The following is a 21,621-nucleotide window of genomic DNA, read 5'->3' on the forward strand; positions in this document are numbered from 1 at the left end:
GCTCTATTTCTTAGGTGGTGAAATGGTAATTACAAAATTATATCTGATCATACCTTATTACAGTCAGAGTCAAAACACCACGGGGCAGGGACTCTGCCTGCTTTTCACCTTGCCACACCATTGAGCACAGAACCGGTACTCAACAAATTTTTTGTAAAGATAAAAGATTGTACATATATGTATTCTTCAGTTTTTTTCCCTTTATTATTTGAAGTTAAAACATTTGTGCTGGACAACAACATTCCTTCTCTGCTGCCTGGGTATGACCCACAGACCACCAGTTGCAGCCTCTGCTCTACAAGTAATTATAGAGCCCAAGGCAGCCATCTCTCTGCACCCCAGCAATTCTTGTCATGAGAATGGTAGGAATCACATGGTGGCAAATAAATGCACAAAGAAGTCCAAGTCATGGTTTGAACTACTGAGGTTTTTTTTTTTTTTTTTTATTGCAAAACATTTGTTACAGAAATTTCAGAAAGTTTTTCCCGTGGTATCTGCCAACTTCTGCTTTGAATTATATATCTAAACAAACAAGCTCAAAGTGCATTGTGAATCCAATAATAGACCTTTAAAAAAGAAAAATTCCTCTAAGGATTTATATATATTTATAATGTTGATAGATATGCAAACCACTGTCTATCTATACACAAAGGAGGAAAAGATGTATATATATTTAAGAAACCCAACTGCAAAATTATTTTATTTATAGGAATTCATTTAAAAATGATATTTGAATAACTTTCCCCATTATAAACTATGGTTAGAACGTTTACAAATGAGAGTCTAAGTTCTGTGTTATGGAACAGCAATGAGTACAGTATACTGCATGGACTGTTCTGAACAGCAGGAGAAGCAATATAAACTCAGGTCAGACACTGTAGTGACAGGAAGCAGATAAGCCTTGATACAATGCTATGGTACTCTTTTTCTGAATCTCCCTCACAAAGATCCCACATTTAGGTCCAGAATGATGCAGCTAGCAAATATACATGCACATATCATTTGGGAGAACAGAAAGAACCCTGAATAGGGTGACTTCCTTTCTTTCCCACCTCCATTTTCAGTGTATTTTGTTTATGTATTCACTAAGTTGGAATCAGGAACATGGTCCTGGTTGGCTCTGACTCAGAGGTCCCAAACTATTGCCTCCAGGTTTAAAAGCTGCTGGCAGACACGTTTGGCTAGCACAATGTTTGCAAATCTGAATGCGAATGTCTTTGTAGCAGACATGTGCTCTCTCAAGCCCTATAAACCCTACTTCTTCCTGTTGTTTTTCCCAGCCCAACTGACACATTTGTGTTCTGGATCCAGCCCCTTCACGTATTTGTGTTTGCAACCCCACAGTCTAGAGGCAGACAGCTGCTGCTGCTGATATGTGATAAGCTGGGGTAAAGATGTGACTGATTCTTTTGGGATCCAGACAGGCAAAGAATTGATGAGGTTGATGCAAACACCAGTGAAATTAGGAGCATGGGATGAAGTTGCAGGGAGGAAGCTAAGTCACTGGGAAGATGAGGGCTGGACAAAGTCTGAAGGCTTGCAGCCGCTGGTTCAGTTTCCTCTGCCAGGGTCCAGAGGGTATGGGAGGTGATAGGAGATAAAATCAACTGGTCTGGCAGAAAACAAAACAAAACAAAACAAAAAACCTTGTGCTGGGCCAAGAGTAAGGAAGAAAGTTAAGGGGGTGAAGAAGACTGTGTATCCAGGCCCAAGGCTGAACCTCTCTCTGTATCCCCCAGCCCTCAGCAGCCCCCCAGCTCCAGAGGAAGGCCTAGGTCAAGGCTGGCACTGACACTCTTCAGAAAACCTATGGCCTTCTAGCCATACGTGTTCTTTTCACTTCCCAGCACACAAACTTTGTGTAAACAGGCAATGGCTTGAAGGTTTAATGGGGCTGGGAGAGCAGGTCAGTTAGGGAAGGGAAAATTAACCTCACTCCTACTGCCACCTGGATTACTTGGCCACTGAATTCCTCTTAGACACATGTAGAAATGGTCATGTCTTGATTTCATTAACAGTGATCAGTGCAAGGAATTCATCAGAGAAAAGGTAATGCAACCAACTTCTCAAATGAATTACAAAAAAAAAAAAAATCCTGTTTTCCTTAAAATCAGAACCAACTGCTCCTTTGATTGACTCCAATCTGAGAAAGAGACTGTTTGACAGGTAAAAAGAAAGCCTAGGCCAGTGCAGGCTGACAGAAAAGTTCTCTCTATTCTTTGAGGAGCCATCATTTATAAGACTATGCAAATTTGATCCTCCCTTGTTCAGATGTTGAATGGCTTTTAACAATGAAATGGTGACTTCCTTGAAGGGCACACTCTTCAGAGTCATTCCGTGCTCAGTGAGACACGCAGTCACCCATCTCTCACCCTCCCCCAGGCCAGGCTCACACACAATGCGAGAAAAGCCCCAAGGTAGGAGAGTGGTCACATGTTGTCCACTGGATTCATCCATACTGATATGTGGGTTTCTACACTGTCTTGAATGGACTCCTCACTCTCATCTCTGGTTTAGCAACTTGCACCCAATGGCCCTAAAGACTCAGAAATATGTCCTTCATATATCACAGATGCACCAACACCAGACCTTGGTAAACCCAAGTGGTGTTGGCTAGCTATCTCCAGGTTACATAGCTATATGCCTTGCAGTTAATACTTTATTCCGTATTATTTGTTCAGAGCTTAAAAAAATAGTAAAAAATCCTTGGTTACTTTTTTGTTTTTAATTTTTTTAAATTGGACATAATCCCCAAACAGTGTAAGAAGCCCAACAATTTGAGTGAGTTCCTAACTGGTTTAAGCATCACAGCAGGCAATAGTAAAACATTAAGTGCCTTTAAAAAGTCAAAATAAATGCATAAAGCAGTGCATGCATCTGTCGCCACAAAAATTAAGACTGGATTTGGAGAGGGATTACTTCATTTAAGTCACATTAATATTGTTAAAGAATAGTGAGCTATAATGCAGTATTTAGAGCAAGTATAAAACCACCTACACGCTAGCATCACTTTATCTAGAAACAAACATATTAGTGTTACTACATGAACATACTTATAAAATACTGTACACTGCCTCCACATTGGGTTAGCAGATGTAAACAAACAGCTAATTCAACTGGAGCTTCAGATATTCTTTTCAATTTGTCATATAGGTTTTGCATAACATGCCAGTTCATCTTTCACAGAATCACAACTTGCCTACCACAGCTTGCAGGGCTGGTCAGAGGATGCACATCAGCTCATACAAATATTTTACAGTGGTCTATGGGAATGTGAAAACCATAAAGCAGATCAGGAACAGAAGTACCCATTTCACGAGGATGCTAAATCACATGGAGTTGGGAACATCATTAATCCTTGCAACATGTGCTTCTTTATTGAATGTTACAGATTTGTAAATGGTTATAAAGTTATCCTGTAACGTTCATTAATACAACCACATGCTACAACTATGCTGAGTTAAATACGGTTACATATACGTTTACATGTGTTTTATAATACAGCATTGCCCCACACACATTGAACAGTAGAGCCTATAGATATAGCATGATTGATGACTGGATAATATATAAGTACAGAAGTTAAACAGCCCAAACATTCAGAAAGATTAGACTGTATAGCCTTAGAAAGTGGAAAAAATGTACTATCCAGTTATCTACCATAATATTATCTATAGAAACCATCTTTTAGAATACATTTGAAACATTCAGAAGAAACACATTTTGTGTTTCTTACAAGTACATTTTTCTTATTTGATAATTTTGATATATATATATATATATATATATATATTTTTTTTTAAGGGGGAACTTTCAAAGTGCTACATAATATCCTAGACCTGGAAGCTTAGACTTAAAAACAAAATCCAGTTCTGTAAAGTGCTGTATTCTGACCCCTAATACACCTTCTGGCCGGAGAAATAAACTAGCCCTGCCAATTATAGCCAAGCTTTCCAGCTTCATTCAAATCTACCCAAGAGAGAGTTTCTAAGTATAAATATAAAGTTTGTTGATTAATCAGGAATTCCCAAGGTAATTTTCATTAAACATCCTTACATGTTTTTTCAAAAGGACTGAGCAATTTAGAACAAATCATTACATATAGTAGTATATAAAAATTGGCACCTTAGTAGCATATGATTAAACCAAAGCTATTACTTCCTTGAGCACTCTATGACTTTATTTATATTCCTCAATAACTTGCTGCTCATGGGCTGCTAAATTCACAGAGAAGGTAATTAATATCCCCTCGATCAGGGACATGGCGGAATAAATGGTCTGGACACAAGCTGACCGTACAAGGCCACAGAATCAATGCCACACTGGTGTGCAGAACACCCAGAAATGGAAAGAAATGGATGGAAACATAACACACATGTAAATGCACAGGAAAGAAATGGCTCATGAAAGTTATCCAGGTTGTGTTTAGTCACTTAAATTTGGCTTATATATTTCACACACTTCACAAAAGATTTAAGAACTTCATTTTCATGCACAACCAAAGGGCCAGGTAGTCACAAGGTCAAGGCTGTTAAATACTTTATTTCCTAGGTTTGGTTCTCTCCAGAAATCACAATGAATGGAAACACTCATGCTCATAATTTCTTTCCCTTATTTTCAATCTGGTCCAGAATGAGGCCCTGGAGGTGCTGTGATATCCTGCTCTGTGAACAAACAATAATATTTTCACCTCCTTCTTAGATTCCTCCACAGATTTAGAGAAGCCTCTGGCTTTGTAAGTATGCTCCATATTTAAAATCATCAAAGTGTTTAGGATGTAAATACATCAAATTAGCAAAAGCTAATCTAAGGAACAAAAGTAACAAAATCTGGGTTTAAACTCTGGTGCTGAGACTTGGCCTTCCTGAGAATCACAGAGAAATGGTCTTGAAATGTAAAGTGCCTATTACAGCTGCATTGATTATGAATGAACATGGTTCCTCTTCCTCATTATCAATCAATATGGAACCAGGGGTACATGAACCCTTTAAGGTTATATTGCAACTCCACATGTACATACTTTTTTTTTTTTTTTTTTCTGGGAGGTGAGCCGAGAGCTTTCATTAGATTCTCAAGGAGATTCATGACTCAAAGAAGTTTTAGGGCAACTAATCTATTCTTAGACCAAATGCATGTTTATTGAGGGGGAAATGGCCAGTAAAAATATAATTGTTTCTAGAGCAATTATATATGAGGGACTCCGGTGACTTGTTTCTTGCTCACTTAAATCCAAGGAGTGAAGATGGAATTGTTTAATTCTTTATATGCAGCAACATCATTGTCTCTACACCTGAAAAGCTTGTTCAGAAGATTTTGGTTTTTGTTTTAAATATTTAAAGGCTAGAGATTTTGTCCATGTATTCACTTGATTTCACAAAATGAGAAATCTGGAATTCAAAACTATAGCAAAACAAAATAACCAGGAAGTATTAAGTCTTTTTCCTTAAAGATTTTTATTCTTAAAATCAGTAATCCAAATAGGAATCCAAAGAGTTGATAAAGATTTCTTTATGCCACTTTAAATCCAGATTCTGATCTAGAAGCGTATGCCTATATTTGAGAGTCCTTAATACTATCTGGTTTAGAACCGTACATCTATTCTGATTGTGCTTGAAATAATCTCTTTGTGCAGGAGAAACCAGACTAAATGAGATGTCATGATAGCAAGTGCTTCCGCAGAAAAAAGAGGCAGAGGGAAGGCAGTGAGTCATGTTGGCAACTCTAGTTTTGTACAAGGAAAAGCTAAGGTCATAGGGATTTTAAAAATTTATAATTTCAACATGTCAAAATTTAATATAATTAACTCTTTCCATGGAACTCCTTGGGTATTAAAAAATCCTGGTTATATCTCAAGATGATAGAAAAGTCCAAGCCTTTTAAGAAAGCTCTATATGTCTGTTTATAAACTATATATTAACATGTCTCTCTGTGTAAATGCATATAAGCAGCATATACCACAGGACTCTTTATATGTTTATTTGCTTTCTATTTTAGTCTATCCCATCTTTTTTATAGCTCTGTGTATAAGAAAAATACTCATGGTACGTCTGCTACTGATGGCTTGGGTTGATACCAAACTCTCAGTCAATTCTAAGGTTATTTATGGTTTTGAAACTTCCCTAAAAAGTGCTTTGGAACATTTCCATAAAAAAGATACCAGCCCTTGAAAAACTCCAATTAAATTTATGCTGAGCTCAGATTAAATGGCAAAACTCTAGGTATGAAAATATCCACATGTAACCAGATATTCATATACAAAATGGTCATGTGACAGGTGGTGTGGAAAATTGGCAGTTACATCCTGGAGGTGTTCAGAAGACATGGTGGATTCATACACATGATGATGGTCACACAGCAGCATCACACATAACATAGATGGTGAGAATATAGCAGTATCTCATACGGCAGTTTTAGGTGAGTTCTGCCTACTATTTTTTTTTTAAAGTTCACTATTATATATTCAGTGAGTGGCTTCATTGATGATAGGTGAGATATAAAATAAATTAAAAAATATAAAATTATTTAATTACATTCATCCTGAGCTTACTTGACTATACTTGAATGCCCACTGTATATAATAAACCACTTGACAACTGGTTTTAACATCAACTCTTCTTTCATTTTGATTGCAATACAAAAAGGCATTTCTTTTCCCTTTATTTTCTTCAAAAGAGATAAAAGTTGTGGCACCAGAAATGAATATATAAGAGACAGGTGAACTATGACTGTTACCTTGTTTTTTCTTTATAATGATCAATTACAGAAGTGTTGGCATGAGAAGGATGTGGGACGTTAGGTAGAACTGCTTGCTGCCGGCTTATACTGAATAAAAAGGATGCTCTTCATCAGTCACCAGTGATGGAGCCAATGTGAAAAGAAAACAGAATTGAAGTTTAGAATATCTCATTTGTATGTTGGCTACTTTATTTTATTTTGCAATTTAGCTCTGCATCCTAAAACTCTTGATAATGGTCAGAAATGGAAAGATGCCTCCTGGCATGGAGCATGCTTGATGCCCCATTCATTCCCAGAGCTCATGGCTTTCTGAAATGACTAGTTCTACACATTCATCTCAACCCTTCTTTTCCCTCTTTCCCCTCCCTACCCATCGAGTGTGAACATGACTTAAATCCCCTGTGTTTTGCACTGGGCCAGATCAAATGTTTTCTTGATCACATTTTAGGTAACAACTCCCAAGGAATGACTTGTTTTGCTCAGCTAAGAATAAAGTAGGTGAGCTTCAAGAAACAGGAACAGGTGAATTTCAGGGAGAATTTGAGGGCTGGATTCTTGAGCCTCCTGCAAAGCTTATTAGAAGGTTTAGTTGTGCTTGCTTTCAAAGCTGTGAAAAGCAGACATTCTGGAGAGTCTCCTCATGGACAGACTGTCCCCTCGGCCCTCTGGCTTGGAGGACTTACTCCTCTGGAAGGGATTTCTCAGGCTTGCTGTGTTCCGCTGCCTGTCGAGTTTGTCACTGATGGAGAAGCTCTTCCTGGTGTGGGCATATGGTGTGCTTGGCTCCTCTGCTGAGTAGCTGTTCGCGCGCTCTATCTTGGGAACTGCGATGTTGTTGGACAGGGTTCTGTCTGAATTATCACCCTCCTGGGGAGGCATTGTGATGGTGGCTCTCCGGCCCTTGGCCTCATTCTCCTCACCATCAGAGCTGGGGTGACTCAGTTCTGCCTCTCGCTCGGGGTGGCAGCACAAGGATTCCTCCACTTTCCCTCCAAGACCTCCCAGGAAGGTGGTTCTGTCAGCAATCACTTGAGGAGCATTGACACATCTCGTGTCAATACAGTCTGTAATACTTGTATATTCTGCTGTTTTCATGGGCACCCCAAAGTTGGCATAACAGCTCCTCGAAGGAGAAAACATAAAGCTATGTGATTTCACAACGGAGGCTTCTTCTAGAAGAAACGGGGTGGTGGCTAGGTAGCGGCTACTTTTGGAACGCTCAATGGTGTGGTACATTGGAGGGTCAGTGTCCCATGGGTTTTGGCATTCTGGGATGTGGGTATAGTCTGAAGAAAAAGACCTAGTGTCCATGGAGGTGATGTCCTCAAAATCAATGCTCCGGCTTGGCAGTCTGTCTGTGGGTGCAAGAGTCGCGTAGGCACTACTTGAAGGAGCTGCGGAAGGTACTGGAGCTGAAAAGCTTGGTTCTCCCAGCCCAAGGATGTTCATGGAGTTGTCCAGTGGGTCTATATCACAGTGGAGCTCATCCATGGCAGAGACATAGATGTCTATACATGAAGATGGTCTTCTGGAGTCGGGAACAATGGCCAAGGTGTTTGCAGGGGCTGCAGGAGCTTTGGATTCTTTTGCTACGGAGTGGGAACTAGTAGCTCGGTGTAGGCTCAGGGACCTTTCTTTAAAAAGACTCTCCAACTTTTCTATCCCACCTTTGTCTTTCATATTGACTGAATAGAAAGAATGGCTTCGCATACGGGGCATTAAGATTGGAGAAGTTGGGGACAAGGTCTCCTCACCTGCAGGGTCTATACTCTCTTGGAGCTTGAAGGTGTTCCCCTCCTGGCTGTTGAAGCTGCTCTGGCGGACAATGTAGGCTGCATCTGTGCAGTCCGAGGAGGTCCGCGAGCGGATTTTGTTGGACTCAGCCCGCTCTAGACCCGTCAGGCGCTCCAGGGCTGTGGCCATGCGCCCGATGAGGTCCTCGAGCTGCGCCAGCCGGATGTCCACGGTTTGGAGCGAGGCCTTCATGCAGTGCTCCCGCTCGTTGACTTCCTCCAGCCGCATGGACATATTCTCCACCCTGGGCGGGAAGAGAGAACCAGAGTCACTCTGGGTAGTTTCTCTGCAGGAGGCTGTGGAGCAGGGACAGAGGGGCTTAGAACTGCGCCCCAACTTGGCGCCATCACTGTCCCACTGGGGGGAACTGAGGGGGTGTGGGTAGTGAGAAGGGGTGGGAAGGAGAGGATGGCTGTGACCCTGTCACTGGGAATCACAGAACTCCAATCTTTCTAAGCTAGAAAAGGCTTGAGAGTTGATTGAATCCAGCAGTTTCTGGCTACTAATCCCCCTTCCCTCAGGGAAACTTAATGCTCAGTCCCAACAACTAAACATTAAGGCAAGGAGGTCTTGAAGTGGAGCGGCGCCAAAGTCCCACTCTTTCCTACCCTCCTGGCTTCACTGTGGCTTGGGGCAGGGTTCAGTGACCTAAATAAGGATAGGATGTTGGCTTAACAGTCACCAGCAAAATGAGATGGAAAAATTTGGATGACTTTATCCAGTTTTGCAGTAGAATTGTAGAATGTAGCTATTCTTACCGTAGTGTACATGTAAAATTTGTATTTTATGGACTGGGATTATGTTTATTTTGCATATACATAATAATCTTTTGTTATTGTTCTTATTCACAACAATCCTTTTAGAAAGTAGTGCCTCCAAAGGAACTGATATGGTCCTGTTACTGAGTCACCTGGGGTTGACCTTATTTAACCCGATCCTTTCATTAATAAAGGATAAACAAATATCAAGAAATTTAGCCAAGATTCCATAATTTGTGGTAAACTCTAGAGTGGCTATCAATAAATCATCCTACGCCTCTCTCTGTCTTTCCAGGTAGCTGATCCAGGTGCTTTCTATCCCAGTTATTTCTATAGTCCCCATTCTTAAGGGTGTGATCTGTCTCATATTCCTCTTTGCATTTCCATGTTGCCAGCCCAATACCTGCCAGATGTCAAGAAAGGCTCACCAAACAAATCACTGTGACAACTTGATTTAAATTGTTTAATGGGTTGCTAGGCCATTTACTTATAAAGACAGAGACCACATATTTAAAATAAAATTGTGCCATATTTTCCACTTGTTCAAATTAACTTGGAAAGGACAAACCAAAGCCAAGTTTTGGTTTGAGCTTAAACTTTCACTTTTAAATGTCAAAAGGCAAATCTTGGAGAATCTAAATAAGATCTAGTCACAACTTTTTTTGAGAGGATAATGATACTTTCCCAATTCTTCCAATATGCACAGCAAATTACTTGACCATTGACCCTTAAAAGGAACATGGCTGCCTGCTTTACAAAAGATGATAGGAATTAGAGCTAGGTCCCGCCAATTGTTGTGATGGTGGTGGTGGTGTGTTAACAATAGCAGCACCTCTATCAGTGAAGAATATATATTTCAATGCCAGAAGGAGATATAAGAGGCATGTGGTTTCTCTCTCTGAGGGACCTATAGGTTTAAAAAAAAAACACACACACATGTATAAAAGCCTACTTCTTCTGCTGGCCAGAGTGGGAATATGTGATTCTCTCACCTTTGCAACACCCTTGCCCGCACCCCCACAACTCACTCTGCTCTTTTATCTCTCAGTTTCCCTTCATCAGTCTAAGTTTCCGGACTGCTCTCAAGAGCCCTGCTTCAGAGATTTTTTTTTTTTCTCTTTGCTCCTTTCTGCTGCTCCATAGCCAGTTTGGCACCTCTAGGGTCTTGGCACACTCTGCCACGATGCTCAGGTATATTTCCAAAAGACTTGTACACTGAGCAATTCTGTATCTGGCAAACCCAATGCTACTCATCCAGCTAGCACAGATGATTCAGAAAGAAAATTCAACTTTTTCCTATTTCACTTGTTTTGTGGTATACATGTAGGCCAAGAAACAAATTACTTACAATAATAATTTTGTGTGTCTTAGAGACTTACAATTGACTTTTTCATCATCTATCCTATGGAGTTTGCAAGTATTACAGTTCGTTTTTGCAATGGAATATGCTTTTGGTAAGTAGATAAAAATACTACTTCATTAAATGCAGGAGTGGGACAGATGGTACATTTCTGTAAAATGAGGATTTTTGTTTGGGATACTTAGGTACTGAGTCCACCTAGCTTTCTAGTGTTGGCAGAGTTACAAAAGGCAGGATAATTTTCTTCCTCCCTCTCCTGTCCTTTCTTGGAGTCTGGTGTATACAAGGTTGGTATGGAAAGAGATAAAGATGTTCTCTGAGTATAACTGCATGTGGTTATTGGTTTGAGCATGGGAAGATATCTCCCTGCACTGTGGGGACCCCCCTGTGCACCCTACCTCACTTTAGTTCCAGAATCCAACACTGCAGAGAAAACTAGCTGGTGAAAGGCTGAGCTAAGGCACCAAGAGGCAATGAAAGAGTAAGGACTTGGTTGTGGGGAATAAACAGAACCCAGACACTAAGGATCCTAAGGAATGGGAGGAAGAGAGGAGGTACAAGGAAGAAGGGGGTCCTCCGGGAAAGCAAGGAGGTGCACAGTGGGAGCCTCAAGAGCAAAGATAAAGAAGCATGGCTCCAGGGGGTAGAGCTAGTGAAGAAAAGCCTTCTAGAACAAGGTCAAGGAGCTGTTCTTCACCAAATCTTAACTGTCCTGTGGCCTCTGAGGTGGTTTGGAATGTAAGACTTGAATTAAAAAAAAAAAAAAAGACTGTTTGATCTGTTTTCTTTCAGAATCCTGGATGTGTTTAACCACTTGCCTGTACGTCAGTTAGGTCACTGATATAAGTGATAGGGGTTTAATGTAGGAGTTATAAAAAATATGAAAGTTCCTAGAGTCAAACTTACATATGCTTGTTCCATACATAGAGTTCTTCCCTTAATCTTTAAAAAGAATTCTCGAAAAGTTAATTTGTCAATGGGCATGTGCTACAGATATAAATAGGTATGAGAAACAAATCAAAAGTTTTGGCTTATAGGGGTAGTTCCAGGAGCTGACTCTGGTCAAATAACTTAGGAGATCATATGGAGATAAGAATGATAAGATTTTATGGATCAAAAGGAATCCTCAAGGAGATACATATGGCAGTGACTAAGTAAGAAAAGAAAAAGGAATTTGGAAAGAAAGATGTTGTATGGGAGGAACACTTTATTTTTCTTTCCTTCTTTCAAATTTCCAGATCTTATGTGACTTATTTCAGAATAACTCAAGAGACAATCACAATAGGCACCCAACAGAAACCTAGAAAGGTATGAGGTGGTTCTTGTTCCCAGGAGGCCAAGAAAGCAACAGCCAGAAGCCCATCAAAGGGGACTCAATAGGCTGGTTAAAAAAGGAAATCCAGGTCGTAAGACAACCAGCCTCTAACAGCGAAAGTGATAAGGAAAAGGGCATTCAAAAGAAGATTCTAGCAGCACAGAAAATTTCAACTTCAATATGCAATATGTTAAGGATTACTGTATTCTTGCCACCTCTTCTTAATATCTTCTGCTTCTGTTAGGTTCATACCATTTCTGTCCTTTATCGAGCACATCTTTGCATGAAATGTTCCCTTGGTATTTCTAATTTTCTTGACGAGCTCTCTAGTCTTTCCCATTCTGTTCTTTTCCTCTATTTCTTTGCACTGATCACTGAGGAAGGCTTTCTTATCTCTTCTTGTTATACTTTGGAACTCTGCATTCAGATGCTTATATCTTCCCTTTTCTCCTTTGCTTTTCACTTCTCTTCTTTTCACAGCTATTTGTAAGGCCTCCTCAGACAGCCATTTTGCTTTTTTACATTTCTTTTCCATGGGGATGGACTTGATCCCTGTCTCCTGTACAATGTCATCAACCTCCGTCCATAGTTCATCAGGCACTCTATCAGATCTAGTCCCTTAAATCTATTTCTCACTTTCACTGTATAATCATAAGGGATTTGATTTAGGTCATACCTGAATGGTCTAGTGATTTTCCCTAATTTCTTCAATGTAAGTCTGAATTTGAGTCCAAATAGAAAAAGGAGTACATCAAGGTTGTATATTATCAGCCTGCTTATTTAACTTATATGCAGAGTACATCATGAGAAATGCTGGGCTGGAAGAAGCACAAGCTGGAATCAAGATTGCCGGGAGAAATATCAATAACCTCAGATATGCAGATGACACCACCCTTATGGCAGAAAGTGAAGAGGAACTAAAAAGCTTCTTGATGAAAGTGTGAGAGGAGAGTGAAAAAGTTGGCTTAAAGCTCAACATTCAGAAAACAAAGATCATGGCATCTGGTCCCATCACTTCATGGGAAATAGATGGGGAAACAGTAGAAACAGTGTCAGACTATTTTTTTGGGCTCCAAAATCACTGCAGATGGTGACTGCAGCCATGAAATCCACGCTTACTCCTTCGAAGAAAAGTTATGACCAACCTAGATAGCATATTGAAAAGCAGAGACATTACTTTGCCGACCAAGGTCCGTCTAGTCAAGGCTATGGTTTTTCCAGTAGTCATGTATGGATGTGAGAGTTGGACTGTGAAGAAAGCTGAGCGTCAAAGAATTGATGCTTTTGAACTGTGGTGTTGGAGAAGACTCTTGAGAGTCCCTTGGACTGCAAGGAGATCCAACCAGTTCATTCTAAAGGAGATCAGTTCTGTGTGTTCTTTGGAAGGAATGATGCTAAAGCTGAAACTCCAGTACTTTGGCCACCTCATGCGAAGAGTTGACTCACTGGAAAAGACTCTGATGCTGGGAGGGATTGAGGGCAGGAGGAGAAGGGAACGACAGAGGATGAGATGGCTGGATGGCATCACTGACTTGATGGACGTGAGTCTGAGTGAACTCTGGGAGTTGGTGATGGACAGGGAGACCTGGCGTGCTGTAATTCATGGGGTCGCAAAGAGTCGGACACGACTGAGTGACTGAACTGAACTGAAGGATTATTGTATTGTGTGTGTTTACCTTCTAGAAAACTTTTTTTTTTTTTCTGATAACCTCAAAATGTAATTAAAGGAAATATGGTAAAAGGAAAAAGACAACTGGCTGGTCATGCCTGTTCTAAATTTCAAATATTCCCTGGAGTGCTAGCAGTTGGATGGGTGTAGGATGAAGAGCAGAGACAACTTCAGATCACATGAGCCCAGTTGTGGGGGCTCTTCTGGGGGCAAGGGGTATACTGATACAGGTTTTCAGATCAAAGACAATGATGCAGAGCAGCTAAAGTGAACTCTTGCTTATCCATAGACTGAAACTTAATTTGTGAACTTTAGGGTCACCTACCCCTTTCCTATGGGCTTTCCTCATAGTTCACTAGGTAAAGAATCTGCCTGCAATGCAGGAGAGATCTGGGTTTGATTCCTGGGTCTGGAAGATCCCCTGGAGAAGGAAATGGCAACCCACTCTAGTATTCCTGCCTGGAGAATCCCATGGACAGAGGAGCCTGGCAGGCCACAGTCCATGGGGTTGCCAAGAGTCAGACATGACTTAGTGACTAAATGACGACAAGGACCCTTCCCTTTGGGCCACTTATCCTTCTAATTAACTCTGGGACCAAAAGAGGGGAGAAAAGTTAAACTTGGATCTATCAGTGGAGATAGCAAAGATCAGCTTTAAAAAAAGATACAGTGGCAAGTGACTGAAGCTCCTCTTTTATGACTTACACTATTTGGGGGATTATTTATAAATTTCATATATTCTAAATTATTCTCTCTTTGTTATGAAACATTGTAACTGGAAAATACTATTAATAGTCATTGTCTAATACTTTTTGGATCTAGGTAAAGTGGAAAAAGGGGGCTATAGAGCCTATTGGTTTGGGAAAGATAATGTTAGATTAAAAGATGATAACAAGGAATGATGTATATTCCAGTTTGCCTAAATTGTTATTGTCAAGGAGACAATTCAAACTGAAACTTCTGAAAAGTGGAGCCCAACAGCTAGGGTGATGGTGAGGATAAACTAGAAGCTGTAAGTTAGGGGTCTGAGGACCAAATCCCTATGGGAGGGCAGATCAACTAAGTACATGAAGCAGGCAAAGCATAAGAGACAGTGGAAGGTTCTGTGGCAGAAGAGAGCATGTCCAGGCCAAAGGCTTTCAGAGTGAATTTTAACAATCACTGTCAGCTCAACACAACAGCCCTCTGTGGGCAGGTGTTGCCCATGAGTGACCAGTTTGCAAAACCTGCTTTAAATGAGTTAAAGGGACCAGAAAAGAACTTTCATCTGTGATCACCAGAAAATCTAGGTGACCCTTAAGAGCCAAAGGGAAATAAAAAGAAATGCCAGGAGACTGCAGATAGGAAATGTTTTCTCAGTACTCAACATTCCTGATTCTATGAATTATGGGAGTGTGACATCAATTCTAGGCAGCATTATAGAATGGCTTGTTGTTGTTTAGTCACTAAGTTATGTACGACTCTTTTGCAACCCCATGGACTGTAGCCCACCAGGATCCTCTGTCCATGGGATTTCCCAGGCAAGAATACTGGAACAGATTGCCGTTTCCTTCTCCAGGGGATCTCCCCAACCTAGGGATTGAACCTGTGTGTCCTGAGTCTCCTGCATTGGCAGGTGGATTCTTTACCACTGAGCCATCTGGGAAGCCCATAGAACAGCTTAGTTGTAAGTAATTAAGCTGATGCTATCTTTTGGGTACTTTAAAGAGACAGGATTAATTAACAGGAGGCTCAATATTAATCTTGTCTCTCTTTTGATAATCTAGACTAACAAAGAAACATAGATGCACAATATTTTTCAGAAAGTACATTGTGATTTTAGTAAATGGGTTGATACACTAGGTTGACTGGAGAAATGTAAGTGGAATTAAAGACAAATTTCATAGCAATGAATGCTAAGTCTTGATTTTAGGTTAGAAACAAACATTTCCAAAGAAGTTGGAAGATATTTGAAATATCTCATGTGAAAAAGGCTTGGTTTTAATTAATTGTAGGCTCACTCTGAACCAAAGATGACTTGGCTGCTATGATGGTAATGCAATCCCATAGCAAATAAAATGTGTAGATCCAAAAATAATAACTACCAGTTAAAACATAATATCTCATGTATATTATCTCAATAACTTTAAAATTTTAGTTAGGTATTTATACCACAGGTATGTCCCCATTTTACTGATTGGGACATAGGTTCAGAGGAGTTAAGTAACTTGTTCAAGGTCACACAGCTAGTTACTGCAGAATTAGTATTAAAATCTTTCCATTTTACTATGTTCTTTCCCTTGTTACAGAAGGGACTTCCCTGGTGGCTTAGACGGTAAAGCATCTGTCTACAATGCAGGAGACCTGGCTTCGATCCCTGGGTCAAGAAGATCCCCTGGAGAAGGAAATGGCAATCCACTCCAGTACTATTGCCTGGAAAATCTCATGGACAGAGGAGCCTGGTAGGCTACAGTCCATGGGGTCACAAAGAGTCGGACACGACTGAGCGACTTCACTTTCACTTTTCCCTTGTTACATGTTCCTTTCCTATTGCACTCTGTAAGTATTAGGTTAGCATATAGTAGATGATCCGGAGAAGGCAATGGCTCCCCACTCCACTACTCTTGCCTGGAAAATCCCATGGATGGAGGAGCCTGGAAGGCTGCAGTCCATGGGGTCGCTGAGAGTTGGACACGACTCAGTGACTTCACTTTCACTTTTCACTTTCATGCATTGGAGAAGGAAATGGCAACCCTCTCCAGGGTTCTTGCCTGGAGAATCCCAGGGACAGGGGAGCCTGGTGGGCTGCTGTCTATGGGGTCACACAGACCCGACTGAAGCAACTTAGCAGCAGCAGCAGCAGCAGCATAGTAGATGATCAAAAACAGTAAGTGAATGAATAAAGGCATTGAGTCTAGGCTCTAACTCTAACACAGAATTAGGTTCCATTTAGATACCACATTTAAAGGGTGATGTTGAAAATTCAAAGTGCATATTGAGAAAGTGGGCAGGGTAGTGGAAGATCTGCTGTACACATGCTAAGTGGTTAAAGGATTTGGGGATATTTAGTTTAGAAAAGATAAGGCAAATGGGAGATGATGGTGATATTACCATATGTGAAACATTCTTTCAGAGAGAGTAGAATGTAACTTTTTCTGTATTTATTCATGAGGCTGGTATCCAAGGCGGTTTCTCCTCCTTCAGAAGGTGCTCAAATAGAGGCTGAGTGTAGTTGGATCATACATTCTTTCAAAGCAAAGTCCTTCTATCCCCACTCCAACCCCAGGCCCTGCTCAGCACATGCTTGTTAAATTGCTGCTGGTCAGATGCGTAGGAGAAACACTGCTTTGGGTACAAGTAGTCTGTTCTTGGGCTTCCCTTCTGGCTCAGCTGGTAAAGAATCCTCCTGCAATATGGGAGACCTGGGTTTGATCCTTGGGTTGGGAAGATCCCCTGGAGAAGGGAAAGACTACCCACTCTAGCATTCTGGCCTGGAGAATTCCATGGACTGTATAGTCCATGGGGTCGTAAAAAGTCGGACACAAATGAGTGACTTTCACACATACACAATCTGTGCTAATGACCTCCAGAACTGTTCCAAATGTAAGGTACTGAATTTTATTGATGTATGTTCCACAGTGAATAATTCTGCACTGTCCTATCCTACTTGGGACTTTAAGCTTGTCCATTATATTCCATTAGTGTTCCCCAAAGTGTGGTTCAGGACTAGCAGTATTACCATCAGCATTACTGGGAAATGCAAGTTCTCAGGCCCCACCATAGACTCGGTGAATCAGAAACCAAGGATGTAGGTGGATGCCCAGAAACCTGCCTTGTAACAAGCTTTCCAGATGATTTTAAGGCTTTCTAAGGTTTGACAACTGTGAGTTAGATGTTTCTGGCTATTCCTGCCTTGGGTGTACACTAGAACTCAGTGAGACTGTGCTTTTTGAGGACAGAGCTCTGCCTTATTGCCTGGTACACAGTCAAAGCCCCACTACGCACGTATTGAAACAGAACCCACTAGTTAAAGGATGATGAGCACAGAATTTGATGGCACAAACTCCAAGGATTGGTTATTGTAAGCCAGGGTAAAAACATCCTCAGAAAAGAAGGTAGTTACAGAGTGAAGTAAGCCAGAAAGAAAAACACCAATACAGTATACTAACGCATATATATGGAATTTAGAAAGATGGTAACGATAACCCTGTATGCGAGTCAGCAAAAGAGACACAGATGTATAAAACAGTCTTTTGGACTCTGTGGGAGAGGGAGAGGGTGGGATGATTTGGGAGAATGGCATTGAAACATGTATAATATCATATAAGAAACGAATTGCCAGTCCAGGTTTGAGGCATGATACTGGATGCTTGGGGCTGGTGCACTGGGACGACCCAGAGGGATAGTACAGGGAGGGAGGTGGGAGGGGGGTTTAGGATGGGGAACACGTGTATACCTGTGGCAGATTCATGTTGATGTATGGCAAAACAAATACAATATTGTAAAGTAATTAGCCTCCAATTAAAATAAATACATTTATATTAAAAAAAGAAGGTAGTTACCAATGTTGCTTAACAGCTTAAAATTTTGGCTATTTTAATATAATTATTACTAGCTAGATATTGTCCCAAATAAGTAACAGCATTGATTACAATCAATTAGCTCACTATATTTTGGAACTGTATTGCTTTAGATACATCATGATCGTTACTATATAAAAATGGCAAAGACAAGGGTTTCTCAGAATCAGTTCCTCCAAGGTGTTAATGATCTCCTGAATATTGTATTGGGTCCTTCCTATACACACTATTTGGTGAAAAAATATAATTTAATAATGATCCATTTAAATAGACAATTTTAGAAGTACATTTTTATTTCTAAAGAGATTCATGCAAATAAAACTTGAATAAATTAACTGAATTTTAAAGGTAGTAGCAAGGGAAGAAACAGAGCAAAGGCCCAGCTCTCAAGTTTTCTGATTTCAAATCTTTGTATTGAGGTTATCTAATAAGAGGAGAAAATTATAAAATATATAGTATAAAATGTGAATAGTTAACTTATATAAATTTTACATATGTATTCAAATGTGAGTTTATGCATACTTACCTATCATCTCTCTACCCATCTATCTATTCACCTAGCTAGCCAGCTAGCTCATGTCAAACAGGACAGCCGATTTCACCTGCCACTCCACTTAGAAAGGACATGTCCTGGAGAATGAGTGAAATGGGTAATGTGGATCCCCTCCCTCCCTTGGTTGATCTCTGCTCCCCGATGCCCCTCATGGCATTTCTATTGTACTGAGTATAATTCTAGTGTTTAAAGACATTACTTTTGGTACCTTTGCAGATGCAAAACTACCACCATCACCACCTAAAGCAGAACTTCAAATAAACACAGACAGAAGCTACAGAAGCAGAATGAGGCCTGGGCTTAGAGTCACTTCTTCGGCACCTGGGCTTAGCTGTGAACTCACCCTGGCCCTCTGGGCCCCGCTACTCTAGAAGGTCAGCTAATGCCTAGGTCGCAGGGAGGGCTGCCCTGCACTCTGTCCTGATTTCTGGGAATTGTTCATCTTGGTCACCTTCCTCAAGGGTGGGGCTCGGCAACTCCCCAGAGAGGAAGAGGGCCTTGGGAAGAAGTCTCCTGGAAGCATCTGTAAATGTGGGGTGAGAGCCTCAGGTGGAGGTGCTCTAGCTCCATGTTCCCATTCAAAGGGGCTTTGAGACAGGCCACAGTTTGCACGCCCTGGTGTCTGCCCCTCTCATGCTAGTTCCCCAGAGAGACAAGGACTTCTTTGCATCTTAATATTCCTCCCTCTACCTTTCTTTCCTCCCAGATCTGCAGTTTTCTGAATCCAAAAAGCCATTGCAAAGGGTCCTGGACACGCACTTTGCAAATATGCCTGAGTAATGGACAATGTGTCCACATGGCACAATTTTATGGGAACTACACGGCTAATACGTCCATTAATAAATAACTTTTTCAAGGCCTTAGCATGAGAGAGGTCTTCAGATTTGCAGCTTCTTCCTCTGTTTGCTAGAAAATTGCTTCACATCATATCATCATAAAATGTTCTAGTTTGTAATGACAGATGTGTATAAAACCTGTGCATGGCTTTAAATTTCATTAATATTGGCTAGTACCTATGGATACAATCACTAAATGGCATGTGTGTATATAACCACTTATCTAGACTGCATTCCTTAAATAAATGATGGGCCAGGGATAGAAAAATGCTATTTGTGTCTTTTCTGCAGAGCCATTAGAGAAAATGTATGAAGTGGCTAAGCAGACAAAATGTCATTTCATGAAAACTAGACGTGACTGACTCAAGTCTTAAAAGTCTGAGTCATATATCAACCGGTGTCATCAATGCATCATCCTTTTCCTCACTATTTATAAGTAACTTCTGCCATCTTTATATTGCAAGTGCTTAAAATTTAAAGTTACACTAATGTTTTATAATACTTGGGGTGTTCTTCAGAAAAGCAGTGCCCCAAATGCTAGAATATGCCAGCCTGGAATGAAGTTTGTATTAGACTACAGCAAAATGAGGAAAATCAGAAAAATGTAAATTTATTTGCATAAAGTTAGATTTATTAAATACGTATTCTCTTCTCTTCATTTTGAGATTTTTTTTTCTCACAGCCCTGCTGGTCTATAAACCTATTTGGTCAGTGAGATCTAAAAGTGTATAATAAGTAAGTAGAAAAAAATCTGCTTTTATTTCTTTGCTTTTACCTTGTTCTATAAGAATAGAAAAAAAAAATTGAAAAAAAAAAACACCCTCAACAATTATTCTAATTCACAAGTCTCTTGCTGTTGTTTATTCAGAAGGCATTGAGCACCCATATAAGCCAGGCCCGAGGACCATTTGACCTTTGGAGAAGATGCTCAGTGATCTACGTGAAATACAAACTTGATGAGAGCCTTCAGTTGGCCTGGGCCTCTCTTGGTTTGTGTCTAGGTCTGAACTTTCTAATTTCTGGTCTGAGCCAACAACTCTTGCCCTGTCCTGGACTCAACAATCTCCAGTGTCCAAGAAGGCGACTTCTACTGCCTGCTGGAGAAATCTAGGACTTACAGGTCTGGGATTTTGATCTATAGACATTTCAGACAATGTTCTGTTCTCTCATAAGCTCAATGATTTCTTGTACAATAAAAATAAGCAAAAAGGTGGGGAGGGATCTCTGTTTCCTTTGTGGTCCTTTAAACAAAACCAATTGATAAGGCATGCCATGGAATAAAACACCCCCAGGAGACATGCGCCCAGAGAACACACCTTTCTGAAGTCACCCGTATCCTCTCATCGTTGGACGAGTTGAATCGATCATCCTTTTCTCTGAAATATTCCTCTATGCACTGCTCTTCAAAATCATGTACTTTCTTGAGCTCATCATCAGTTATGAAGAGCTCTGTGGAAAAGATGAGAGATATGAGGCAGAGAAGTAAAAGCAATGAGCCTGATCTGTGGGCCTAACGACACTCCGAACTCAAATCGGGTTAGGGAATGGTGCCTCGATTCTTCACTGATACTCAAACTAAATCCAAACCTGGTCAGCTGACTTGTGGCATTGTCCTCTTTCTGGGTGTTAGGTTCATTATGGACCTCTGAATCTCACCTAAGTATACCTGGTTTACTGCAGAGACTGGTTAGAATAATATATGTTGTAAGGATAACAATGTAGCTAAATAAAGGAAAGGGAAGCTATGTAGAAAAAGGTTTATTAAAAACTCCTGGGCTGAGGAGTGTGGCAGACACACATTGTTCATTTGCCTTACTAAAAGCCCTTGGTAACCCAATTTCCCCTCCCTCTTCCAACTATTGAGACTGGAAAGCCAAATATTTCCAGCATTCCTTGAAGTTAGCAGCAACCAAGAAACACAGTTTGGCTCAAGGTACAAAAAAACTCTGCTGCAGGAAAGGGTTGACATTTCAATCCTCACCCCACTTACACCACCTTTTTCTTTCAAAGGTATTGGAAAGAGATTTTGGTTTCCTGATAAA

General features: G+C 40.6%; 1 protein-coding gene across 11 annotated transcripts in view; it reads right to left on the minus strand.

Annotated features, from left to right (window-relative positions):
• TRPM3 (transient receptor potential cation channel subfamily M member 3) overlaps positions 419-21,621 on the minus strand; it is a 608,518-nt gene continuing 587,315 nt past the window's right edge. For 4 of the 11 annotated variants that reach the window (XM_005683729.3, XM_005683725.3, XM_005683723.3 and 1 more), the window contains 2 exons: positions 20,896-21,028; positions 419-8,773 (listed from right to left, as the gene is read on the minus strand). In XM_005683729.3, the coding sequence (XP_005683786.2) occupies positions 7,321-8,773; positions 20,896-21,028 (1,586 nt within the window). In that variant the 3' untranslated portion in view covers positions 419-7,320. The remainder of the gene's footprint in view (positions 8,774-20,895; positions 21,029-21,621) is intronic. The other 7 variants (XM_005683732.3, XM_005683741.3, XM_005683739.3 and 4 more) reach the window with 3 other exon arrangements.

The sequence above is a fragment of the Capra hircus genome, chromosome 8 (genome assembly GCF_001704415.2).
Source record: "Capra hircus breed San Clemente chromosome 8, ASM170441v1, whole genome shotgun sequence".
NCBI classification, from domain to species: domain Eukaryota; kingdom Metazoa; phylum Chordata; class Mammalia; order Artiodactyla; family Bovidae; genus Capra; species Capra hircus.